The 23,226-nt window shown below is 40.4% G+C and overlaps 1 protein-coding gene across 1 annotated transcript in view; it reads left to right on the top strand.

Annotated features, from left to right (window-relative positions):
• The window catches only part of erbb4b (erb-b2 receptor tyrosine kinase 4b), a 279,720-nt gene that overhangs the window by 161,995 nt on the left and 94,499 nt on the right, over positions 1-23,226 (top strand). Inside the window, exons 4-5 of the mRNA XM_079169947.1 lie at positions 15,436-15,567; positions 18,916-18,981. Of these exons, the coding sequence (XP_079026073.1) occupies positions 15,436-15,567; positions 18,916-18,981 (198 nt within the window). The remainder of the gene's footprint in view (positions 1-15,435; positions 15,568-18,915; positions 18,982-23,226) is intronic.

The raw sequence follows: 23,226 nt of genomic DNA on the forward strand, positions 1-23,226 counted from the left end.
CAATCTGAGGCCCCATCTGCTGAATGATCCTCTCTCGTTGCATGCATGTACACAAGCCTGTGTTTTACGCCAAGGCGTTATCAACTCCTTCATGGCCCATCTGCTCTCTCTTTATCTACCCCATTTTCTGTCTTTCTTCCATCTCTTTATCCCTCTTTCCTTGGCTCTGTCTCTCTCATCATACTTTAGTTAGCTGTCTTGATTTGTTACATTGATGCCTTTCACACAAACGCATGCAATGCAATGTTAGTACCATTTTGTGCACAACGGCCGTTTGAGTACAGTCCTACTGTGTTCTCCAAAGCCTACTGCAATTGTTTTGTGGAAAAAAGTCAGTGAATGCACGCATCATCTGTTGAGCACGTCCTGTTCAGTGCACAAGGGAGGCAGAGAAAGCATAAGATGGGATGGGGTTAGGTGAAAGGGACGATTTGACTCAGTGTGTTTACCCCAGACAAGGAATGGCTGAGAGGGGGGGCATACAATCGCTGCCTTTTCCTGATCCCTGAGACTCCCATCCACCGTCTAACTTCTACGGGGAGAAGGAGCAATTATGCCACAGGAGGCAGGCAAGATTGTTTCAGTGCACGTCACCAGAATTTAGTTCAGTCTCTTGCCTGGCAGCCCACAGACCTCAGGTCTCCTTCAATTGTGTGTCTAATTGATTACTTCCAATGCAATTACTCTCGTGTCACACTCAATATTTCACCACACCAGGAAGGGAGCAAGAGGGACTTTCTTTCTGAAGGACGACATTCATATTGTCACATTTGTGAGCCCCTAATGTGGATCGTGAAGAGGCACATGTTAAATTGAAGTCCGGAACGGGCCTTCAGTGGTGGTTGGTGCTAATTGATTGCTCTGTAACGCCACTGTGTGATAGAGATAGTGAGACTAGTGAGAGCAAGTGGTTGAGTTTTTATGCCAGATGGAACAATGGGGCTGAAATTCTTAACAAAGTAAAATGTGTTCAGTTGTGTTTATCGTTTTGCTTCACAGAGTTAACATGGCAGGATACTTCTAAATTGTACTCCCTTTCGGTTACATGTTAGGAATTTCTATACCGTTGGCTACCTCTGCCCATGAAGGCCCTGTGTTTCTGTCATAGATCAGAAAATTTAACCTGGACATTTGACTGAATTACTTTAGCCACAGGGCACATCCATATGTTGCTCACAGCATTGCCTTATTAAGGGTGCAGTGCTCCTTTTTTGTGCTTTTGTTATTTATTATTATCTTTAATGGTGCAATGTTTGAGATTCTACAACCAGAGAATAACTGGGCTTCATGAAATATGAATGGACAAAAACAGCATAACCTGCTATGAGAAAGTGTGTGTGTGTGTGTGTGTTTGTCTCTCTGTTTTGCACATAGTACATTACTGGACAAATATGTTTTCTTAAAATTCCCTTGTGTAAGACCATGTTCCCTTTTCCCTTAAACATGGTACGTGTTTACTTACTATAAGTTCAAACAACTGTTAAAGCAACCGTTGTTTGTGTAAGCCATGGTGAAGCCATTACTACAATTTACCTACTATAGCCCTCATACGCCGTTGTATAAAATGCGTGTATAAACTATACATAAAAACAGGTTCAAAAAAACATTTGGAAAAGTGAAAGGCAGATTGGTAGTCATTGCACTAAAATCAAATGGATAACTTTGTTAATTAACTTTAAAACAGCTCAGGTCCCCTGTATTTATAATTACTGTATGAAGTTCTTCATCGAGAATAAAATCACCCCTCAGCTTTAATCACCACCTAGCTCTAACATTACAAGGCGGTTTGATTCTCTCTCATGTGCATATTTGTTTGCTACATTGTTGATATCATGCAGGGATGGATACTACAACAAAGAAATGACAATGAAGCTAAGAATCTAGAAAATGTTCATCTGATGCTGGTTCCAAAACAGATTTTTTGATCACCAACTTTGATGTTCCAAATTGTTAAATTTTAGACATTTCAAATGCATGTTGAGGAAAACATCTTTGAATGTTTGCAACAAAATGGTCCATAATTAAAGATCTGGTAGTACTTTTTTCTATTCTGGGGACCATTTATGTATTTGTTTTGTATGCATGCAAGCATGATAGTGTGTGAATACAGTGGCGTTCACATGTATTATGTATTTTAGAAACTGTTTATTGCCAAGTACAATGATACAAACAGTGGTCAAGTCCTGTGTTTGTTTGAACCATCCAGCTCGTGTGGAATAGTGGCCAGTTGCTCTGACAGTGTAATAATGATGCAGGTGTGTTTCCATTGGAGTTAGCTGTGTCGCATACAGCCACTGAAAGGGGCCTCCGTGCAACGGCGTCAGGCGCCAAGAAGCACTGACCAAGCTGCGGTATTTGACGCTCTGGGACAGAGAACCGGTTGTACATTGCCTAAGCTCATGATTGCATTAGGAACCAATCTAGAAGGACTCTAACTATACTCACTGATTAGAAATATTATCCAGCCCAAGTCTACGCCTCTGCCTCACCTTTTGTCAGCTCGAGATAATCCAGTCTTGCCTAAACATGACTATACCCCATATTACCAATTTGCCTTCCAAACTGAAACCTCTGCGGTCCACTGGGAGGGAGAGTCGACTTTCACCTCATTAAAAGTTAAAGTAGGCGTGGAAGGAATTTTAATGCAGATTAATAATCAAAACACAGTCCTCTCTCTTTCTCCAACATTTCCATCCCCCCAGGCTATGGCTTAGATCAGGCTAAGATCCGCCATCATGTAGATGTAAAACCAGCTCAGAGACCATTAGGACGCTGTTCACTGAGTTGAAATCTCGTCTGAGTTCTACCGTATTGTTTCAGCACAAGGTACAGAATGAGTGTTAAGATACCTGATTGCATTGCAACAGATCAAGTGGCTAAAAGAACTTCTGAACAAGAGATATTTTTGGCCAGTGGAAGACGGTGCTTTGCTAATCAGAAGCTAGCGATTCCACAGATGTATGCAGGTTGTTTACCTGAGTGAGACTTTGCATTAACACAGTACTTAGTTCATTTGTCCATTCTTTCATTTCTCTCTTTTTTTTCATGTCAGTTTAAAATTGAAAAGTATATTTTTCAGCGTTGTTTCCTTTGACTAAATCAGCACAGCTCTAAGCCGCACTCTCCACGTCCTTACCTGAAGTTTAACACAGAACTACAGATACAATAGCTGTCTGTTTATATTATAAATTATTAAAATGAATGAATACGTGTTAGTAGAATAAAGTCAAAGTTGGTTTTGTTTGTTTAATGTGACTTGTTTACAGTGAGAAAAATATAGAATATTGCATATTTTATCTTTTCAGCTTTACGGGTAATATTTCCCTCTACAAAGTAAAATAAATCAACTTTGATGGTTGGTATGTGACAGGAAGCAAACAATGGTCTCTGGTGTTGGACTTGACACACTTTGTATGCCCAACTTTCTGCGCTGACCTCCTTCTCTGGAGTTCTTGCAGTGCTATTACAGTGATACACTGATTCCACCTTGAACAAATGACTCGTGCCCCCATTGTTTTTGGCAAGAACAATCTTGTCTACCTATATATCAACAACATACGACCAATTTAAATCATGGCAGTTATCTGATGTTTTTGTACTGTACATTTTAGCCATTTTAACACGATTGTAGATGCAGTTCAGTTCCGCTTAAACACCACTAGTCCTCTTCTCCAAACTACTTAAATAATTTACTAAATCTTATTCCTTTACTGATTGTGTGGACACTGCTTTGTCACACTGCAGAGACATCTAGACAAGTAGAGGTAGACGAACATTCACATACAAACACCAACAAATGAAAGGTTTCACCCTTTTATACATTGTTTTTTGTCTGAATTTTCTTGTCCAGTATGTGCTGTACCTACTCCTTTTTATCTATTATTCTGTTTCTGAAATGTCTGCCATAGATATCATTGCAGATTCCAAACAAACCCTGTGATTGTCATGTTTAGTTTCTGTCACTGGATGGCTGTCATTGCGGCTTTCCCATGTCGGCGCATTGGCTGTGCAGGCTTGACATGCAGTTCTTACTTTGATTCTGAAGGCCAGACTGTGTTTCAGACAGGTCTTTGATGTCAGAGGCGATCAGCGCTCTTCTCAGAAGAGGAGCAAAATGAGTAAGAAAGCAACTGAAGTAGGAGCTGACTGGCAGCTCAGTGGGATTCAAAAGCCACTGAGGAAAATGTCACTTTCTATCAACTTATTTTTGAAGCCTAAATGGATTGTGTGATTATATCACCTAAAGTGGACTTTAGGTGATATAAAATGCTCACCGTTAAAGATGTGAGGTGTTAAATATATAAACAAGTTCTGAAGTCTGTGTCTTCTGAGGTGGTTACTGTGTATGCAAGCTTTGTACTTGGTACTCTGTTGTTTTGCTTATTTTCCATATGACATGCTGTAGAGTGTGTTGCTTTACAAAAAAACTGTAGACTTTGTGTCCCGGATGATGGTTAATCTCTGGATCTTTCAGCAGATTGTATAATGACAATATATACAGTGCATACTTAAATAGTTGGATAAAAGGCCTGAGATTTCCAGCTATAAACACCAATTTAAATTGCTATCGTTGAGGATTGCTTTCCACGAGTTTACAAGAAGCAGTGCTCCCAAAACAATTTAAAAAACCTTGCCTCAGTGCCGACACACACATAAACACACAGATTACCCTCAGACGCTACGACTCCTCCCCTTTCTCCCCTGGCAGCTTAATAATTAATATGCTTATTTTTTGCCTCTTAGGCCAAAGCCTTGGGTAAGTGGAGCAGCTATTGATGGGGGCAGCGATGGGTAATGGGACATGGAAAGGACTTTTCCGTTCATCTAAGGTCCCCAGAGATATAGGGTGGGTGTTACTACATGCAACACCAGGCATGACTTCACCAAATACAAATATTAAATCTTTGCCACCTCTCCACGGTACACGTATTTGTTGTGGTGCTAAAAAGATCTGGCTTTCATCAATGGTATTTTTCCTGAAGCTCTGTGTTTCCACCACATCTAGCAGGTGTTGCCTCTTTGATAATGTCATATTTCGTTTTTTATTATAGTCTGTTATTGCAACATTTTATTGCACATAAACAGAGGTCGGTTTAGTCATGGATGTGGTCTGAAAGCATCTGCTCCACAGTTGTTTTCTGAGACGTGTTGGCTGACGTCATACACCGGGTGGACAGTCTCCCCTTGAGGTCAAATGTTTTTTGGGCAAAAATGTTGAAACATTATTGATATTACAGAGTCTTGAGAGACAGAGAGACACATAAGTTAGTTGATGCAAGAATGTGCAAATCAAAAGTAGTCAATGAAGAGAACCTCCATGATGGTGAAGACCTGCTCACACCAGTTGTTGTTAGTAGCCGCTTCGTCATTAAATTAATGTGTATCTTGAGTGATAGTAATGGCAAAGATTTCATGGTTTGGTTCATTGGTACTCACATTTTGAAACTGGCGCTAAGTGTGACATTTTATCCAGTGCAGTATTTTCTGTAATTCACTTTTATGTCTAAACTATCCGAGATAGAATTCAACTGTTTGATATGACCTTATTTTTGTAGTAATTCAAATAATATGAATTAGTTTTGTTAGGACTTTCGCGTACAAAGCAGTTCACAAAGTGGCAATTCCATGATGTCACAGCATGAGTACGGCACACAAAAAACTCACACCCACGTTTCTTTTTTAGCTAATGTAATATTTAATACTGAGTACTGTACACTACTACATTCCTGCAACCTGAGGCATGTTATGCACATGAGGCACCATCCCATCAAACGTACATATTTTACGATCATACAAACTAGTTTGTACAATGTGTCACATTGGAAGGTAAACGTGTTTATACCTGTTCCAAAATGCCACTTTCAAAAGTGGAACAAAAAGCCGGCCGCCATAGAGAGGGGGTAAATGGGATCATTGTCAAATATGAGGGCAATGGGACACATTTTCAGTCTGTGTAGTAAGGCATTGAAGTTACCAAAGTGACAGAAATTGTTGTGTAACAACTGAAAAAAGAAAGCTTACCACCACTCGCCACTGAACGCATGGCCGTCTTAAGCTGAAGGCAGTTCATGTTTGATTCCAGGAGTAAAAAAGATGGGGGGCAAAGTTTCTTACACACAGCACTTTGCCATGGCTCTTCTTGGGTCCGTCATGGCATCTCCCAGCTGTTATAGTAGTGACTCATAACAAGTAGCATAGCAAGCCCCTTGTGTGATATCAGCACTGACCCTCTGAAACCTAAAACACTTATCTGACTGAAACACTGTAACACAACCCTGTTATTAAAATAACAATTTAGACGATTATGTGCAGCGTTGGCAGATGTGGGTGCTTTATAAATGCTTCGTAATTTCAGTTTAAATCTACTTTATATTCTTCTGGGTTGACTTCCCCACCTTGGCTGATCCACACCACACACAAGTGCTGTGTGAACAAAGTCAGAGCCGCGGCCCGTGGTGTATTACTTAATGTCTCAGTAGGCCTGGAAAAACAAGGCCTCAATGACGTGTTGTTGCCTTAGCAAATAATGCACTGACTGAAGACTTCCTCTGTGGTAAAACCAACATACTTGGTATGCTTGTGGTAAGATATGCTCTCTTTCCTCTCAGTCTATCCATCTTTCCTTCTCTTTCTCCCAGGCCCTTTTAGTTGTGCCCATTCCAGAGAGCGTGGCTCATTTTAATTCAGCTGGCAGGCCGATCACACATCAGCCTTGATAAGCTAAGTGGCCCTCAGCAGCAGCAGCAATTGAAGGTCCTTTTCTTTTAACCACTCACTTGTTTGTCCCCTTGCAAATCAGTTCTGTCTTTTTTTGTCTCTTTCTTTAATTGTTTTCATGTTTTTGTTGTTCTTTCCTTTTAGATTATTCTCATCTTATTGTCATATTATTTTCTCCCCCTCCTCTATCCTACCCATAATGCTCAGATTACCAGGGCTTTATCACAGTTTAAGTTGAATAACCATAACAATCCTGTCTTTCCTCATCTCATCTTTAAGCAGATGCTTTTCCCTGCTACGTTATAATTCCATAATCCCCAAATCTCCGCCATTTTTCATAAAGACTCATAGGAAACAATTGCATGAGGGATGGGCCAAATTTAATCAGCTGCCTGTGAATGCAATTATCTTGGTGGAGGAGAGGCGTATGTTTGGGGGATGGGGGCCATGGCTGGCGCCCCCATGCCAACAACTATACCACAGCAAATATTTCAACATTTCTCCTTCAGAGAGACACAAAGGATAAAAAGGACACATCATTCCTAAGATTCGAACAATGTGTTAATTTTAAAGATTGAAGATTAGTGAATAAATGGTTTTCTATTAACAGCTTCAATTAAATCAATTTGAAACAAGTTCAGTTGTTATTTTGATGAACATTTCCCTATTTTGGGTCTAAAATCAGCCATTAACAGAGTACAATAGTATAAGTGTTATTATACACCTCACAAAAGATGCAAAAATAAACTTCTTAATTATTGTATCAAGAGGTACAGTAGATGAGTTTTGATGTAATTGTCAGATAATTCCAGAAGATCAGTTTGATCAGTACCTATTTCAGACATTAATACTCTGTATGCTGTACTCCATGTTACAATGTCTCGTTTCTTGACCAAACATTATTTTCATACAACTACTGCTGTGCATCCAGGCCTTAGTGCTCTCAGGACAATTTACATCTTCTCGACTACTGTTGTTTTTTTGACAATGTGACTTTTTTTTGTGACCTTTATAAGAGATTTTGCAACTTGTTTTCCATTTAAACACTAGTCTGCCAGGCACGAAAAGATAGAGCTTCAAGATTCAATGAAATAACAGGCCATGGTGGGCTAGAGTTTTGAATTGAATGGTTTTTGCATTGAGATGGATGAGGTTGTTCATTACCCCGAAAATGTGAACGTCACGTGACGCTGCGTGCTGCCGTGGCCACTCAGCCATGAATGTCAGTCACCATGTTAAAATTAAATGTGCATCCAAAGTGTGGACCCGTGTGTTTTATATGCATATGCAGCGACATAAGCAGACACATACTGTGAATTCTGAACTTTAGAACTCATATACTCAAAGAAATCGCTCATCTCATAGCTGTGTTCTTCTCTGTTCAATCTTTTATATCTTTCTCTATCTTTCATTCCAGTTTTATTTCAATCTGCTAACACGGTGCCATGCAATTGTTTTGGTCTTACCATGCTTCTCTCTCTCACATTCGCCAGATCTCTTCTACCAACACATCAATGCGAGTCACATATTTTACACACACACACACACACACAGCCCACGCTGCAGCTCTTGACCGCAGTGTGTTCGGAGTGTTTCTAATCCCAATGCTGCCATCTCTCTGGTGAACCTCTCACAAAGCGCTTTTATGCAGTCAAATGAATGCAGTTGTTCTTTTCAGGTCAATAGTTAAACACATAAAAGTGCAATTACATTTGAATGGTATCCACTATTTTGTTTGGGGACTGCGTTAACAGTGTTAAAATTACATGCCGTTTGTGTGGGAGGTACTCCATCCGATGACCTTCATGGAGACATGAAGTTTGTGATTCATGCTGCGAGACGTTTCACTCTATAGATCTTGTAAAAAGGATATAAAGATTGGTATATATGACACTGAATAGGGTGTACTGTAGTTAAGTGGGGAGCAGGGCCATCCTTCAATCAGAGGATCGGCGGTTCGATCCCTCGCCTCCGGCTCCGCTAGTTACATGTCGATGTGTCCTTGAGCAAGACAACTTAACCCCAAAATTGCTCCCGTAGCTGTGCCTACGGTGTCGAACTGTGATAGGATATGAATTGTAAGTCGCTTTGGATAAAAGCGTCTGCCAAATGACTGTAATGTAATGAATAGGACATTTTATAATATGTTTGTGTATGGAGAGGTAGACCAGATAGGACAGCGTTACAATTGTCAAACATGCTTCAAAAGTGTGCATTAGTCTCTCTGTGTTGCTCAGGAAGAGAAATGTTCCAATTTGGTGACATGGCCAACATGAGCCTTGTCATTTACTTTCAGTCAAAGATGACACGACGGTTTCTTGCCTGATGGCTTAAGATATGAGATGATAAGAGATGATATGACTCTTGATGACACCACCAAGGGGTGACATCTATAGATTGATCGGACCTTCCACCAATTTTAAGCGTTAAATTCAGTTTACTTACTCAGCCTAAAAAAACAGTTGTTTAATGTCCTCAGTGGCTCTGGAGGTGCTTCCCAAAGAGCTTGACTCATACTCATGATTACAAGTCAGTATATCCCGTCCTCCACTTCTTCAATTTCTTCTACTTTTTTTCTAAATATGTCTTGTTGGAGAGCCTGCACTTAATAGAAGTTCAAAACAAATCTTCTGGACTAGTGGCCCCAGGACTGACCCTTGTGGAACATCACACATTTAGTTTCGAGAGATGATCATTTACAGTATTTTGACAAAGAACTGTCCGTCATAAAGATGAGAGAAAAACCCAACAAACAAACGTATCCATGCATACAAATTCTTGCTTGCTCATGCATATACATTTTCCTTCTTTTTATCGTCATCTTTTTTTCACCACTTACATGCAAATACACCCAAATACAAACATTCTTTACATCTGGAATCTGCAAGCATTTCCTTGGCAACAGTGGGGACTGGAGGGCAAGGATGGAACTGTGCAGCAGTAGCAGCAGCAGATGATGGATGGGAGGGGAGATCACCTATTTGTTGAGCAAAGGCAGAGATTTGCTGTCCTGACATCTCCTGTCGGCAGCGGAGCAACTCAGAGCACAGTGATTGACGCAGTGCTATGTGGCTACGTGTGAATCGCTGGAAGACAAATAAAACGTCTTCTCGTAAAGCTTAGTGTTGCTTTATTTACCAATTTAGCTTTAAGTTTGTGTTTTTTCAGTAGGAGTGCTGAAGACGCTGTGGCCTCTGGAGTGGGTTCATCAAATAGTTATATTCACTCATTCATGCATCATCTATTCAACCTTTGCAACCATATTGTAGACACTCTTTACATTTTCTTTCTTTCTCATTATTTTTACTGTAGCCATCATCTATCACGACAGATGAACGGATGGATGATGGCGGATAAAATAGATATCCTTCATTCTCCCATCATAACATCCATCACTCCAAGTAAATTATTCTTCATCCGTCCAATCAGCATGTACAGTCTTTATTTACCCAATTGCTTACTCACTTACTCTTACATGTATTTCTTTATTGTTGATTGGTAGGTGGTCCAGTTCAGTCAGCAGCCTTACATTCTTTTTTGACATTTTACATTCACTCCCTTTTCTGTGAGAGTGCATTAAAACACTTGTGCGTGCTCGTTTAGCTTCCCTATAGAACTACTTACTATCTAAAGTTCTTCTTCTTATACTGGATCTGTTGTTGGGAAGGGCTCCGTTATGGACCAGCACCATGAGTATTGACCACTTCCCAGTACATAGTTTGTTATGGTTTGCCACTGAAACAGTCTGATAGTGTCTTTCACAATCAATTCATAATAGCAATTGCAGAGGCCCCCCCCCCCCGCTAATTTTCCCGAATGTCGTAGGGATTCAAATTAGGGACCTATACTGGTAATGCAAGCGGTTCTCAAGACACGTATGGTAATGAGGGCCTTATTATTGCCAACACTCAGCCAAACATGTGTGTTTGTGAATATGTTTTTAGCCTGCTTCTTTCTGTGTGTTGACTGTACATGTGTGCTTGTTTTGGTATGTCTCCTAGTTTGAGTGCATCCGAGCAACAACTTAAGCCTTCCACTGCTGCTGGGGTGTACAGCAGGATATGCGCCCCAGCATTTAGCCTCTTTGACCCAGAATGCATCCTCATCTTCGCACTGAGTTTTTCCCCTCTGTTGCACTGAGCTAATAGCAGCGTTCAGCCGAAACCAAGTAGAAGCTCTCGGACTCAATGAGACGCTACGGTGGAGACCCAGTGTAAAATCCCCAGTCCTGTTGCTGGAGGAGAAACGCCCCTGTCTCTCTGATTGAATACCTGTGTATCTACTGTAATTGCCCGACTGTTTGAGTGTCTTTCTTTATCTCTTGCTAACTCTCTATCTAACTCTTCAAGTCGGGTGGTTTTTCTTCACATCTATGTGTATATACCTCCCTCAGAGGGACAGAAGTTTAGATATCGAGTGAATGAGTTTTCTTGTGTGTATTGATGGTAGCAGTTCAGAACATGGATCTTCTTCAGTATACAAAAGAATGAACACTAGTGAGGATATCCGATAATGCAGTCCTCCAACACTGGAGCAAGTCAACCATTCATTATAGTACTTCTGTTTTCCTACATATTTCTTCATTAAACAATCCACACAGCACTTATTAATTCACTCTCACAAACTCATTAATATGGATTTCTTTCTGATCATTGGTTTGCCATTTGCCTCCCAGTCTTAATCAAACTCGTCCCCGCACTGCAATAAGAAAGTAAAAAAAAAATCATAACAAGCGATTACCATCAAAATAATTGCCTGCATACATTTGTTCCGCCTCCTTGAATTTCATATTGTTTTCCTCCAACGGTCATGTGGCCTGATATTGAAGATTGCTGTGTCTTTTGAAGCCATGCACTCATTCAGAGACACTTGGAGTGGCTCCAAGTGTGGATGTGGATGAAAGGTAGTGGAAAGGTAGGGGGTAGTTTGGAGACACGAGCTGTAGCTACGTGAACAAACTAATTAAGCCATTTTCTCTACCCACTGAACAATCAACAACAGGAATTAACCATTGATCTCCCCCTGGTCACCAACTGCACACCCAGCAAATGTGCAAGCCAAGCATTTACTGGTAATGAAAAAGCAAAGCGTGCATAAGTTTTGCGCAATTTTGTAGGTATTATGTAATATGTTCGTTAATTGTTAATACATTGATGACGGACGATATGGGAAATGCTTAAACTGTCCTAGGCAAAGCGCCAGCAAGCAGCCAATTAAACTGTTGTCCAGCTTCTTGATCTTGGTCATGTCTCACTGCAGATTGGTGTGTTGTGCAGTACATGTCCAAATGCACCATGTGTGCTAGAATCATTACAAGATGGTGGAGCCCTCTGGATGGCGCTGAGGGTCACTTGTGAAAGTGTTTAGCAGAGAGTATTTTATTTTTCGGTCTGTTTATACAATGTGTTTGAGAGTGGGAATGCTGCTCAGGTCCAGCTGGAATTAGTGAAAACACCTTGACTCACTTGTTTACCACGCACAAGAATCCTGGCAATGGTTTGTGGCTAAATTGTCGCTTAAATTCAACTCTTTTGTTTACATTTCCAGATTAGATCATTGAAAAACTGTGATTAAAAACTGTTATTATCTTTGTGGCATGATGATGAGTATGGCTCAAGTTTACGGACATGAGGACACATTTCCTTAACCGATGATGATGGACAGCATATCTAAAGGTCCGCTGTTACTTTTAAATATTCAAGATGAAATACAGTAGAATAGAATCTATGCTGCATATCCGTCATCGTCGTGTGCTTCTTCTTCTTTGTCAAGTCACTGTACTTGTTTGCTAATATCCTTATGGCTAAGTCTTTTGCAGAAGAGCAAGCCTTGCCTCTTGTTTGAGTGCACAAGCGACAAAATGATCAAATGTAAGGACTTGGCCATGATTGTGTTGTTGTTCTGTGAAACTCATAGACAAGCACAACCATAGATTGAATTATGACTCAAATGGGACATCCCTGCATCCATTTGTGGTGAATTTATGTCATTTTACCCAAATGGCATACATTTTGAAGGACTTTCAAAGCCTATTGGAACCTATGTGAACCGTCAATATGTCTTGGATATGTTTAAATCTAGATTTGACTTATTTTGGTTCCAATTTCACCACCCAGTATGAAGTTGAATGTCCATGTAATATCTTGCTTGAACAGGGTTGAGATGCCCTCCTGTCGTTTTTGTCGTAATAACTACTTTGCTTTGTCTGTTGGCTTGTCCATTGCCCTACTTTGCCAGCAGCATCTTATTGTGCAAACAATTTGAATTTGAGACGAGGCCTCCTCCGACCCAAACGATATCCCTCCTGTGGTGAGAGGCAGGATTAATTTATCTCCATAACTCCCACCGCACATGCAGAAAGAGAGCTGAGGTTGGGGGTGGGGCTTTTGTAGGTAATACCACCACCACCTATTATCCAAGGAGCACCATTTAATCGGGCTTTTGTGGGATGATATTGTATTTGGCTGTTTCAATGTGGTGCTTGCAGGGCGCCTCATGTATGATTATGTGTCTCATCGGTTTCAGCCCTGTGTCAGTAATCTGTTTGTAAGGAGATAGAGCGCACACAAGCTCTGTAAATAATGCAAATCTGCTACTGGGCTTCACTTTGTATTTCTTTCCCGCCATCCGTCTCTCTGTGGCTTTCTTCCATATTTATTTGTCTCTCTGTCTTTCTTTTTCCCACTCTTTCTCACATAAAAGTCAGGATTAAGCATTTTCTGAACTCCTGCACAATGATCGGAACCACCCTGCAACAGACGGTGTGTGTGTGTGTGTGTGTCTGTGTGTGTGTGTGTGTGTCTGTGTGTGGGTGTGACGACATGAATCAATCCTTTGACAATCATTAGACATATTTTGATGGAGTGATGACCAAAATCCTTGATGAATTATAAAATAGGGACTGCTGTCCCCTACAGCGTTTAAATCCCCAGATGGATTTTGCATTGTGATGGTAGCGAGACTTAATTGATCCTGTCTAACAGCATGGGAATAAGAGGATGAGGAAAACAACAAAATCAGAGGTCGTAGTAATGGCAATGTGACACTGCTTTGTCCTGGCTGCTTCAGTACAACAACCATCGTCAGATGTGTGCGTCTCAACATCAGTTCCTTCCTCTGAAACCCAGCCCTTCTTTTGCCCTCAGTTGAAAAGAAAAGGATAAAGTGCCTTTCTAATCTCGTGATTAGATTTTGATTTCGACACGCAGTGTCTGGCCATGTCAGTGTACGGCTGTGCCATATGACCAACATTTCATATCCCAATATAGGTCATTTCAAATCCATATAATGACACATATCACAATATCGGTAGCTTCATATTCGGATAACAATACATAACACAATATAGCACATTTTTACTTATATTTTGTTAATGTTCTTCCTATATTTAGAGGACATTTTCAATTCCTTGGAACAAAATAGACAACAGTAATGTAATGTCTTCCAGACGCCACTTGCAGTAGTTTCACACTTCGCGCGGTGTAAATAAAAAATCATGTCTTTAGAAAATGATTTGCAAATTCAGGGGGTGTATTCTTGATTCTACGCTTTCATACTGGCTTTTAAATGCTCAGAAACTCAATGGCAGACATATTTTGCCATGTCCGGCTATTACAATAAAAACTAAATTGTTAACATACATTGTTCCTCCTGTCAGCAATTGAAAATGCAGTTTGGTTTAATAAAAGTAACTGATAATAAGGTTTGTAATAACATTGTTTTAGACACCCACCAATGAATGATGAAGTTGGTGGCCAAAACACAAAGTGTGTCTCGTCATTCAGCCGAAGTACATGGATGCTGTTAGTGGCGGTATCCGTGGTATTCCCTGAGATCACTTGCTAATATTTCCCCTGTGTGGTCATCTGAGTATTAGCCTGCCTGTAAACACCAACTGCAGAGTGTCCAGTCTAAGATGACATCTATTGTCAGACTCATAAAGGGATGTGTCGTTCAGCTCGACCACATATTTGCTGTTGTAGCGTACAATAAATACCTTGTGAATTTCCTCCTCTAGTGTTTTCGACTTAACATTTTGTACCTTGTGTCAAATGCACTATGCCCCGAAACCCCCATTAATCGTGTAAATGTGGTCTTTGTCATTGCAGATGTAAGATAGCAGCCGCTATGTTCTTTCCTCTTTGTGTGATTATTTGTGAAATGGTGTTTCTTGCGTAAGTTGTAAAAGAGGTTAGTGCAGTTGGAGTCTGTTGAAATTTGGAAAGCACCACGTCAATGTGACAGAAGTGGTCCCTCTTTTAGGTCTGAGCTGCTGTTTATTTTTTTGCTGGTTGGAGTCCTTATTCTGTTCAGAATTGCCCTGCTCTGTGTCCCATGCACTCTCCTTCATTTCTTTCTGTGTTGCTGCCTTCATGCAAATGTTCTGCCTGCAGGCTGCATCCGTGCCGTGCCCGAAAACACAAAGCATCATCCAAATGATGTAAAATATGAGTGTGATTTGTAACACAATGAAATAAAGGGCATAATTTGAAACGAACGTCATTTTTCTATCGTTACTCGATATACGCCTTTGTATCCCCTATGTCAGTTGTAACTTATAAAATTAAGAGGGGAAAAGAAATTGGCAATTAAAAATCACATCAGGAGATTGGTAACAGGGCTGCTGAATTAGTTGCATCCTCCAGGCAGAAACAGTTCAGTAGCAAGGAAGCCCTGTGTGTATCTGTATTGACTGTGTGATCTCTCTCTTCTCCACAGAGATCCTGAGCGGAGGTGTGTATGTTGACCAGAACAAGTTCCTGTGTCATGCGGACACAATCCATTGGCAGGACATTGTCAAAAACCCCCGGATGCATCCTGTGGTGGTACCCACCAACAGCAGTGTCTCATGTAAGTAACCCAACAAATACAAGTGTAGAAGACATTCAGACTTGATTTGACTTCAACCTTTTTTTAAAGGAAAGTTTTATTGAGAGCATTTTTGTTGCCCCTCACTCAGATGTTTATACTCATTCACATCTGGCAACATTGATGCTTAGAATAGCACTTAGCATTGCACTTCTATATTGAATAATCATGATGTATTAGAATTGATGCTGCACAACAAGAGATATTGCCTTTTTTACTCCACACTTTCTTATTAACCTCTTGCTACCCATTACCCATTAATGCAACTTGACCACCAACAGTGGAGCGAGATGAGCAGCAGGCTAAAAAGGACTTTTACTGTTACTCCTTTATACATACCACCAGATTTTTGGCATTGTCAAACTTGTAGTTTTCAGCCTCAACCAGCTCTGCCTTAAGCAATGTCACTTTATCAGATTTTGTGCAGCTCCCTCTGAGGCCACAGAAGACTTTAAACAACCTTTTTGTCCGATTTTCAGTCGCACTCCCCAAGACCTGTAAACAGACTTTGATGTGTAAAATCTGTCCAGTCTGCCTTGCTCAATAGCACCTCAGCAGTTAATGAGGAGGTGACGATTGCTGCTCTTTCCCTTTCTTGCACCCTGCACCCACTGCATTGCTTTCCCAAAGATTTGGACATTTTCCAATCACTTTTACAGTCCTCACTGCCAGTAAATTAAGCTCTAATTCTTTTGTCTCTTCAAATCGTGACAGTTTTGCACCTTTTTCATTTCTCTCACATGCCATTTCATGTATTTCTTAGGTGTTGATGCAGTGTAACGTGCTGATAAGGATAGCTCATGACTACATATGTGATGACTCATTTGCAGTAAACAATCTTGATCAAAAATATAGTCAACTCTACCTGAAGGTTCCTGAACTCAAACCTACAGGACTGTGAGCAGACTCAAAATATAGGCTTTCAAAATTGTAGTTAGGTTTTTACACGCCTTTTATAAGGCAGCATGGGCTGGTAAGTTGCGACAAGGGAAATGGTCCAAAGGAGACCCTCTTAACCTGCTCCATTGACAATATGTAACAAGTGTGAGCAGCAAAACATTGTCATTACCAAACACACCCCTTGACCCAATTCTGTCACTCCATTCTGTACAGGAACAAAGCACAATGATTGCTCACTCACGTCACTTTAATGGCCCACTGTAGTCAGCAGGAAGACATGTTAATAAATGCTTAGGATTATGAAGAGATTTGTTTGGATAAAATGAACATACTTAATCTGTCAAGGGGTGTGGGGGGGGGGGGGGGGGGGGGGGGGGGGTGACGGTTGAGGTGGCTGTCAGTGAAGTAAAGATGCAAGTTACCTCTTCTGCCCCATTCCCTGACTTAACCTCTTAACACACACTGCTTTTGTTATTCATTTAATGCTCAAGCTGTTTGACACTTTAATTTGTTGTTGTTGTTTTTTTTCTTCTTTTCTTTATTAAGCTGTCTCGTTTCTCCAAATACATAATTACACAATAATGAAACGCATTATCCTTATGGAAGAAAATAAAAAAGACAGTCTCTGCATATGCCCTTGGATTTCCTCTCACAGCACTGGCTGAAGGCTTCAAATGCAGATTAACAGCTCCAAGCATTGATATTCTGCTCAATCACCCTCCTCCCTGCAGCCCTGTTAGCCCTAGTTCGACCCTTACTCCTGTGCAAGTCTTCTACTCCGCCAAAAGATCAAGGGTCTCCAAACCTGTAATCCACAATTGAGAAAATAATCTTCTTTGGGGAGACACAAGATTCACGTCGTTATTACTTGTGACTTATTTGTGCCACTGGTGTTGTGTTCATTGGTTCTCTTCCTAAAAACACGACAGGTTTTCGAATCCATGCCCCGTTGATTCAGTTGAAAACCTGGCATCTGTCTTTCGCTCCACACCAGCCCTGGCACGGCAGCGTTCTTGACATTTCAACCTTAGGGGCTGTTTTTAAGGAAGCTTTAAAAGATTATGGTGCAGTAAGAGAGCCGGACAGGTTTATTCTAGGTCACTGAGAATTTATAAGATGAGATGGTGAAGACCTTGAACATTAAATGAAAACTCTTTGTCTTGACTTCACAGGGCGAACAGAGATTTAACTAAGTGCATCTGAGGTTTTGCATACTTGGCGCTGTCAGACAACCACTTATGGCTGGCTGACATTTGTATTATGATCCTGTTTGTGTGCTGCTTTTCATACAGTCAAGGCTGTCAACCTCTCTTTCTCAAGCATTGTCAAAGTGCTAGTTTGAGAGGAACAAACTGTAGAAGAAGAGAAAAGCAGAGGGGCAGACCGGAAAAAGACAAAGAGCGACAGAGATAGACATTAAGCGAAAGAGAGCCACAGAGGAGCGATGCATCAGCGAGGGGTGGATTGAGGATGAAAGAGATGAAATGTGTGGTGAAGAGGGGCACAGACGAGGAAGAAGAGAAGGGAAGAAGATGGAGAGGCTTGTGGTGGGGAACAGAGTATCGATGCTAATAGCTCTCATCCGGAGAGGCTGATGGACAGAGGACAGCACTTCTGCACTTATCCAGGCTCACTTCCCCCGCAGTCAATTACTAGACAGTCAATTAAGTCCTCCAAAAAAAACAAAAAAAAACGGAAAGGCTCTGAGGGTATGATGCTGCTTTCTGCTTGTGCTTTCTGCTGCTTTACTGCTTTTATCTCAACCTAGTGGGTGCTGGTTTCATGCTGGGCTGATTTAGAGTGGAGCCACATATTTACTTATTTTCCCAAAACAACCTGTGCCAAGGTTATTTCAGTTTATTATGACTGGAACAGCACGTACCAATCAGAGATGGCAAGTTTCATCATCTTTGTTGAATCATAATAAGAATACCTCTCAAATATCAAATGAAGTGAAAGCAATCAGTTTGTAATTACAAGGGTAGAAACTGTCATTGGAATAGAAATAAATAGTTAACATACCATTATCATATAGTATAATTAACCACACAGCAGTCCTGTAATGTATTCAAGCACCTACATTTCTTACAGATTGTGTTTATTATGCCAGAGTCCAATTATAATGATAATCAATCACTCAAAAGATGCTTGAAATTGACTTATAATGAAGCACACACACCATCTAACACACACAAACACATTCCGTGCACTTAAAGAGGAGCCAAAGGAATACCTACATCCTCGCTTTGGATCAATTTGGGCTTCAGTGGAGTGCATGATGGCAGACATACGCCGCTAACCTCCTCTAACCCATTTTAAGGTTCAGCTAATATAGATTTTGAAGGCTGATACTGATCATGTTTTGTGAATAAATAACTGTTTGCAAATGTAAAACGCCAATGATTTTTTTTCCCTTGAACTTGTGTGCAGGTCAAAAGTGCAATCGTTCCTGTAACGGTCGTTGCTGGGGACCCAAAGGGGACCAGTGTCAGAGCTGTAAGTACATTACTATTATTAGCTGAAGACATCACACAGCCTTTTAGTGGCTCTCAATCACATCTAGTGTCATTTTAGAAAGGTCTCCACAGTATTTTATGTTTGTAAGCGCATATGATTTAAAGATACATTTACATGGATTTTTTTGATGGTTACATTTTATTTTGTTTATTAAAAATTATTAATATACTAACATGTTTGATTGTGAGAAAGCTGGCTTGTTTCAATATAAGGGTAGGACTGTGCTTAACTAATGTCCTTGTGACATTTACCTGTGTCAAAGCTTCTAATCAGGCAACTTAAGTGACTTACTGGAGGTCAAGATTGGCATTTATGTGAATGTTGCCACTAATGTTGTCGAAGGTGCCAAATCATATTTAATGGCCCCGCCTAAAAAAATGAAATACAAACTGCACTGTTTATTTGGTAACTAAAATGCCTTTCATGATAAATCACATAAAATAATTTGTTGAATTTTATATACATTTTTACTTCACTCTGATGTGTTTTGACAAACCCCAGAAGAGTAGCTGATGTCCTGACTATAAAATTAGTTTTATCATATCTGAAGCTTACTGTGGCATTTGCCTCTCCAAGATAAGATCCAGTCATGACGGTGGTATTCCCTTTAAAATATTATAATTATTATTAATTCATATTTTCAAATATTTAAAAATTAGCTAAAACCCCAATTTAACCTTACATTTCTTTACTTATCAAATTCACAGTGAGCGAATGCTAGTTTGTATGTTTTCAGGCAGGTTTGAGCCTCGTAAATGGGCCAGCTCTGGACAGGTATTCACAAGCCCACAATGGCTGTGGAAATGCCACCACCTCCAGCACACGCACGCACGCACAAATCAACACCCAACAACATCCCTCGACACATCTTCCACAAACCCTCCAGCTGGGACCTCCCATTTTTCACACTAGCCCATGGCAGCTGGGAGAGAGTGTGAGAATGATCCACTACTGAGTCTATCAGCGGGGAGTGGGCATCCATGTTATTCCTTCTCCTTCAGTCATTTTCTTAAGCTCTCAATTCTCTGTCAGTGTCTCTCTCAGGCTATACCCGCTTTGCTTTCTCTGTCTGTTGTACAGTGCACAACACATACTGTACATGTAGAAGAGCAGGTATAAGAGCTGCAAGCCACTGGCCACCAGCTAACTTGAACCAAGGAATAAAGGGAATGAAATATAATCATTTTACTTTTGCGTCTCCAGGTCCCAACAGGTCCTCTGAACTAAACCACAGAAGAGGTAGCTTATCATTGCCTTGTTCTGGGGCTCCAGCACCAAATGTTTTCTCAGAAGCCCCAGATCTTTTAGGCTTTTAAAATACCTTCAACGTTGTGTAATTTCCCCTCAGTTTCTCTGGACTGAATCAGAAAATTAATGTAGCAAAAGTTCTATTACTGGGAAAATATTGCCGTCTATGTCCTCCCTAGCATTGTCATGCAGTGTTGTTCTATGTTACTATTACTAACCTGCTATTCCCTTATAAACTCTAATATAATTAGATTTATTAGCAAATTATTCATCATTTCAGAATGATGTGGACAGTTGGGGAATAATTACAAAAAAAATGGGACGTAGCCTCAAGAGGATTTTTTATTTTTCCCCAAATGATATACAGATTTGTAGGCATTCTATTATCAAACGGCTTTATAATAGAATAGAAATAATTCATATAGCAGCCATAAATGCGAGAAAAGAAATCCCCTCCACCAACACTGAATGTAAATATGTAGGAGGTGGGATGTCTCGTGTCAAAAAGCACATGCTTTGTCTACCCAGACATTTTATCCAAGAAGTTAACATTACCTATTCCTTTGATTTTGAGGTCAGACTTGAGCAGTCCTTGTCAGCCAAACATTCATACATAGTTGATTTAAGCCATTTCAACAGATGATGCTGGTGTTTTTTGTGAGGACAGACTCCACAGCGCTGGAATTATCAGCCAAAACATAAAGTAATTTATATATGGCCCATGGCCCAACTCTCAAACACGCCCGAACCATGCTTGCCGGTAATTTTGTTACGTACTACCTTTCAGGGAGGTCAATATGATAACATCCCATATACTATTGAGAAATGTAAACGTTAAATCAGGAAGGGCATCCAGTGTAAAGCCTATGCCAAATTGAATATGCGGATCATAAAATCTAATTTCGATACCGGATCGGTCGAGGCACGGGGTACCGACTAGATGGAAATATGGTCCTCTGTGGTGAACCCTTACAGGATCAGCTGAAAGAAGAGGAGGAGGAGGAAGAAGAATATAAACTGCATGAATGCACTTTAGTAAATATATTACTGCTACTACTAAATGTCCTTGTTTCTAAACCAATTGTTGGCATATCCCATAGTATCACTTAGCACCGTGGAGAAGATAACACATCGAGCTTTGACATCGAGCACACATAGCACTGAAGGATCCGTTGCACACTGATAATTCAAGTTTTTTGTGTTTGATAAGTGAACTAACCAGCAGCATAACCTGCTGAAAATGTGGCATTCTATAAGCGGATAATATGAAAGACTGTGAAGCCATCACCCTTCTGTCTGCAAATGTATCAATCTGTCGCAGATACTAACAATCTGTTTCTACAGATGTCCATTCATCCATTTTTTATCGTTGCTCACTCTGTGTCCAACACATCACCTCACCATTCCTCTGAAGGCACACACACACACACACGCAGGGAAGCTTGATCTTTAACATGACCATGTTTCGCGTCTTTGCAGTGGAACAGAACAGAGACAATACAATTAGTACTGTACCACTCACTGAAACTTCACAACTCCACATAAGAACAGCATTTACATATTCATGCAGACGAAAAAGACTCGCGCACATCTTTTTCGTTTCTCCATTAACTCTCCAGTTTGATTGTGCTATCCTCGCCATCGGTTTCCTCCCCTCTTTCCATCACGCTGTGCACGGACCACTTCATCTATGCCTTCCAACCCTGGCATGTCTCATCTTATTTGTTCTGTGGTCGCGATCTCATTAAGATAATGAGAAATGAACTGTTTGACCAGGACCTGTTAACAACACGTCACAGACCGACCCTCGATAAGCCCCGGCCATGTCTGTCTGCCTCCTTTATCTCGCCATCTCCATCCTGGATGTCCTGATTCATAATTCTGCCTCTCTTTCTACCTCGCAACCTTCAATTATATTGCGCTGAAATACATGGAATGAATAAGTGTGAAAATGTCAAATGAAAGACCTCTTTGACCGCACACACAAGATGACATTTCAATGATATGGTTATGGTATGATAGTTTTTTTTTCCTCTTTTTTGTGTGTATCTCAGACCTCAGTTTAGAGTCTCTAAAAGGATGATAATTTTTCTCTGAAAGGTCACTGATGTTGCCAGCGGGACATGTTGATTAGCAACTATTTGAGTGCTATGTTAACACATTTTCTTACATTTAATTCAATGAAAAATGGACAGTCACCGGAGAAGACGGCTACATTTGCTTCCTATTTTTAGCAGATGTAGCTATGTGACTAGTTGACACATCCCTAGTAGATCTAAAACACTGAGCGCTGAACGTCTTAATTCTCTGTTTATTACTCACTGCAAGCCATCCCTCGCCTTTGCCGCACTGTTTTCACATTGTCATTTGAAAAAATATCGATTGTACCATTTAGAGTCTTTAGAAAATACAGTCACCACATCGTGTATGAATGGCACCGAAAGAGATAATCACTAAACATTTACAGCAATGAAGAATACGTTAAATGAATGTATTTCTATTCTACTCAATTTCCTCAAATACAATACAGCAGCCTTGTTTGTAATGTGGCGTATAGTTAGAAAAGAATGTAGTTGATAACTGATCATTGATCCAAAAATATGTTTTTGTGAAGGGTGGAAAGGCCACAGTTGGTGCAGTGATTGTTTTGGGGTAGTATGTGCTGCAACAAAGTAGATCAGTACAACTTAAATTCTGGAGAATGCAGAGAGAAACTGCAGAACTCTTTCTTTGTGCTGACCTCAGTTCAGTGCCTGGCACTGAAGAGAAGCTCTGAGTAGCACTAGATCTTTTAAACACAGCAAAGCTACACAGGGAGATACAAATATCATAAAGTGAATCTGCATCTCTTATATTAGCTGAATAGCAAGAAAAGCGATATTTGGTCTCCATGTTTGTATACCTTTTTTCAAATAAGGGACACCCTAATTAAACCCAAATTGTTTCAGTATCAAATATGAATCAGTTTTAAATCTC

This window comes from Pholis gunnellus, assembly GCF_910591455.1.
Source record: "Pholis gunnellus genome assembly, chromosome: 12".
In the NCBI taxonomy this organism is placed as follows: Eukaryota; Metazoa; Chordata; class Actinopteri; order Perciformes; family Pholidae; genus Pholis; species Pholis gunnellus.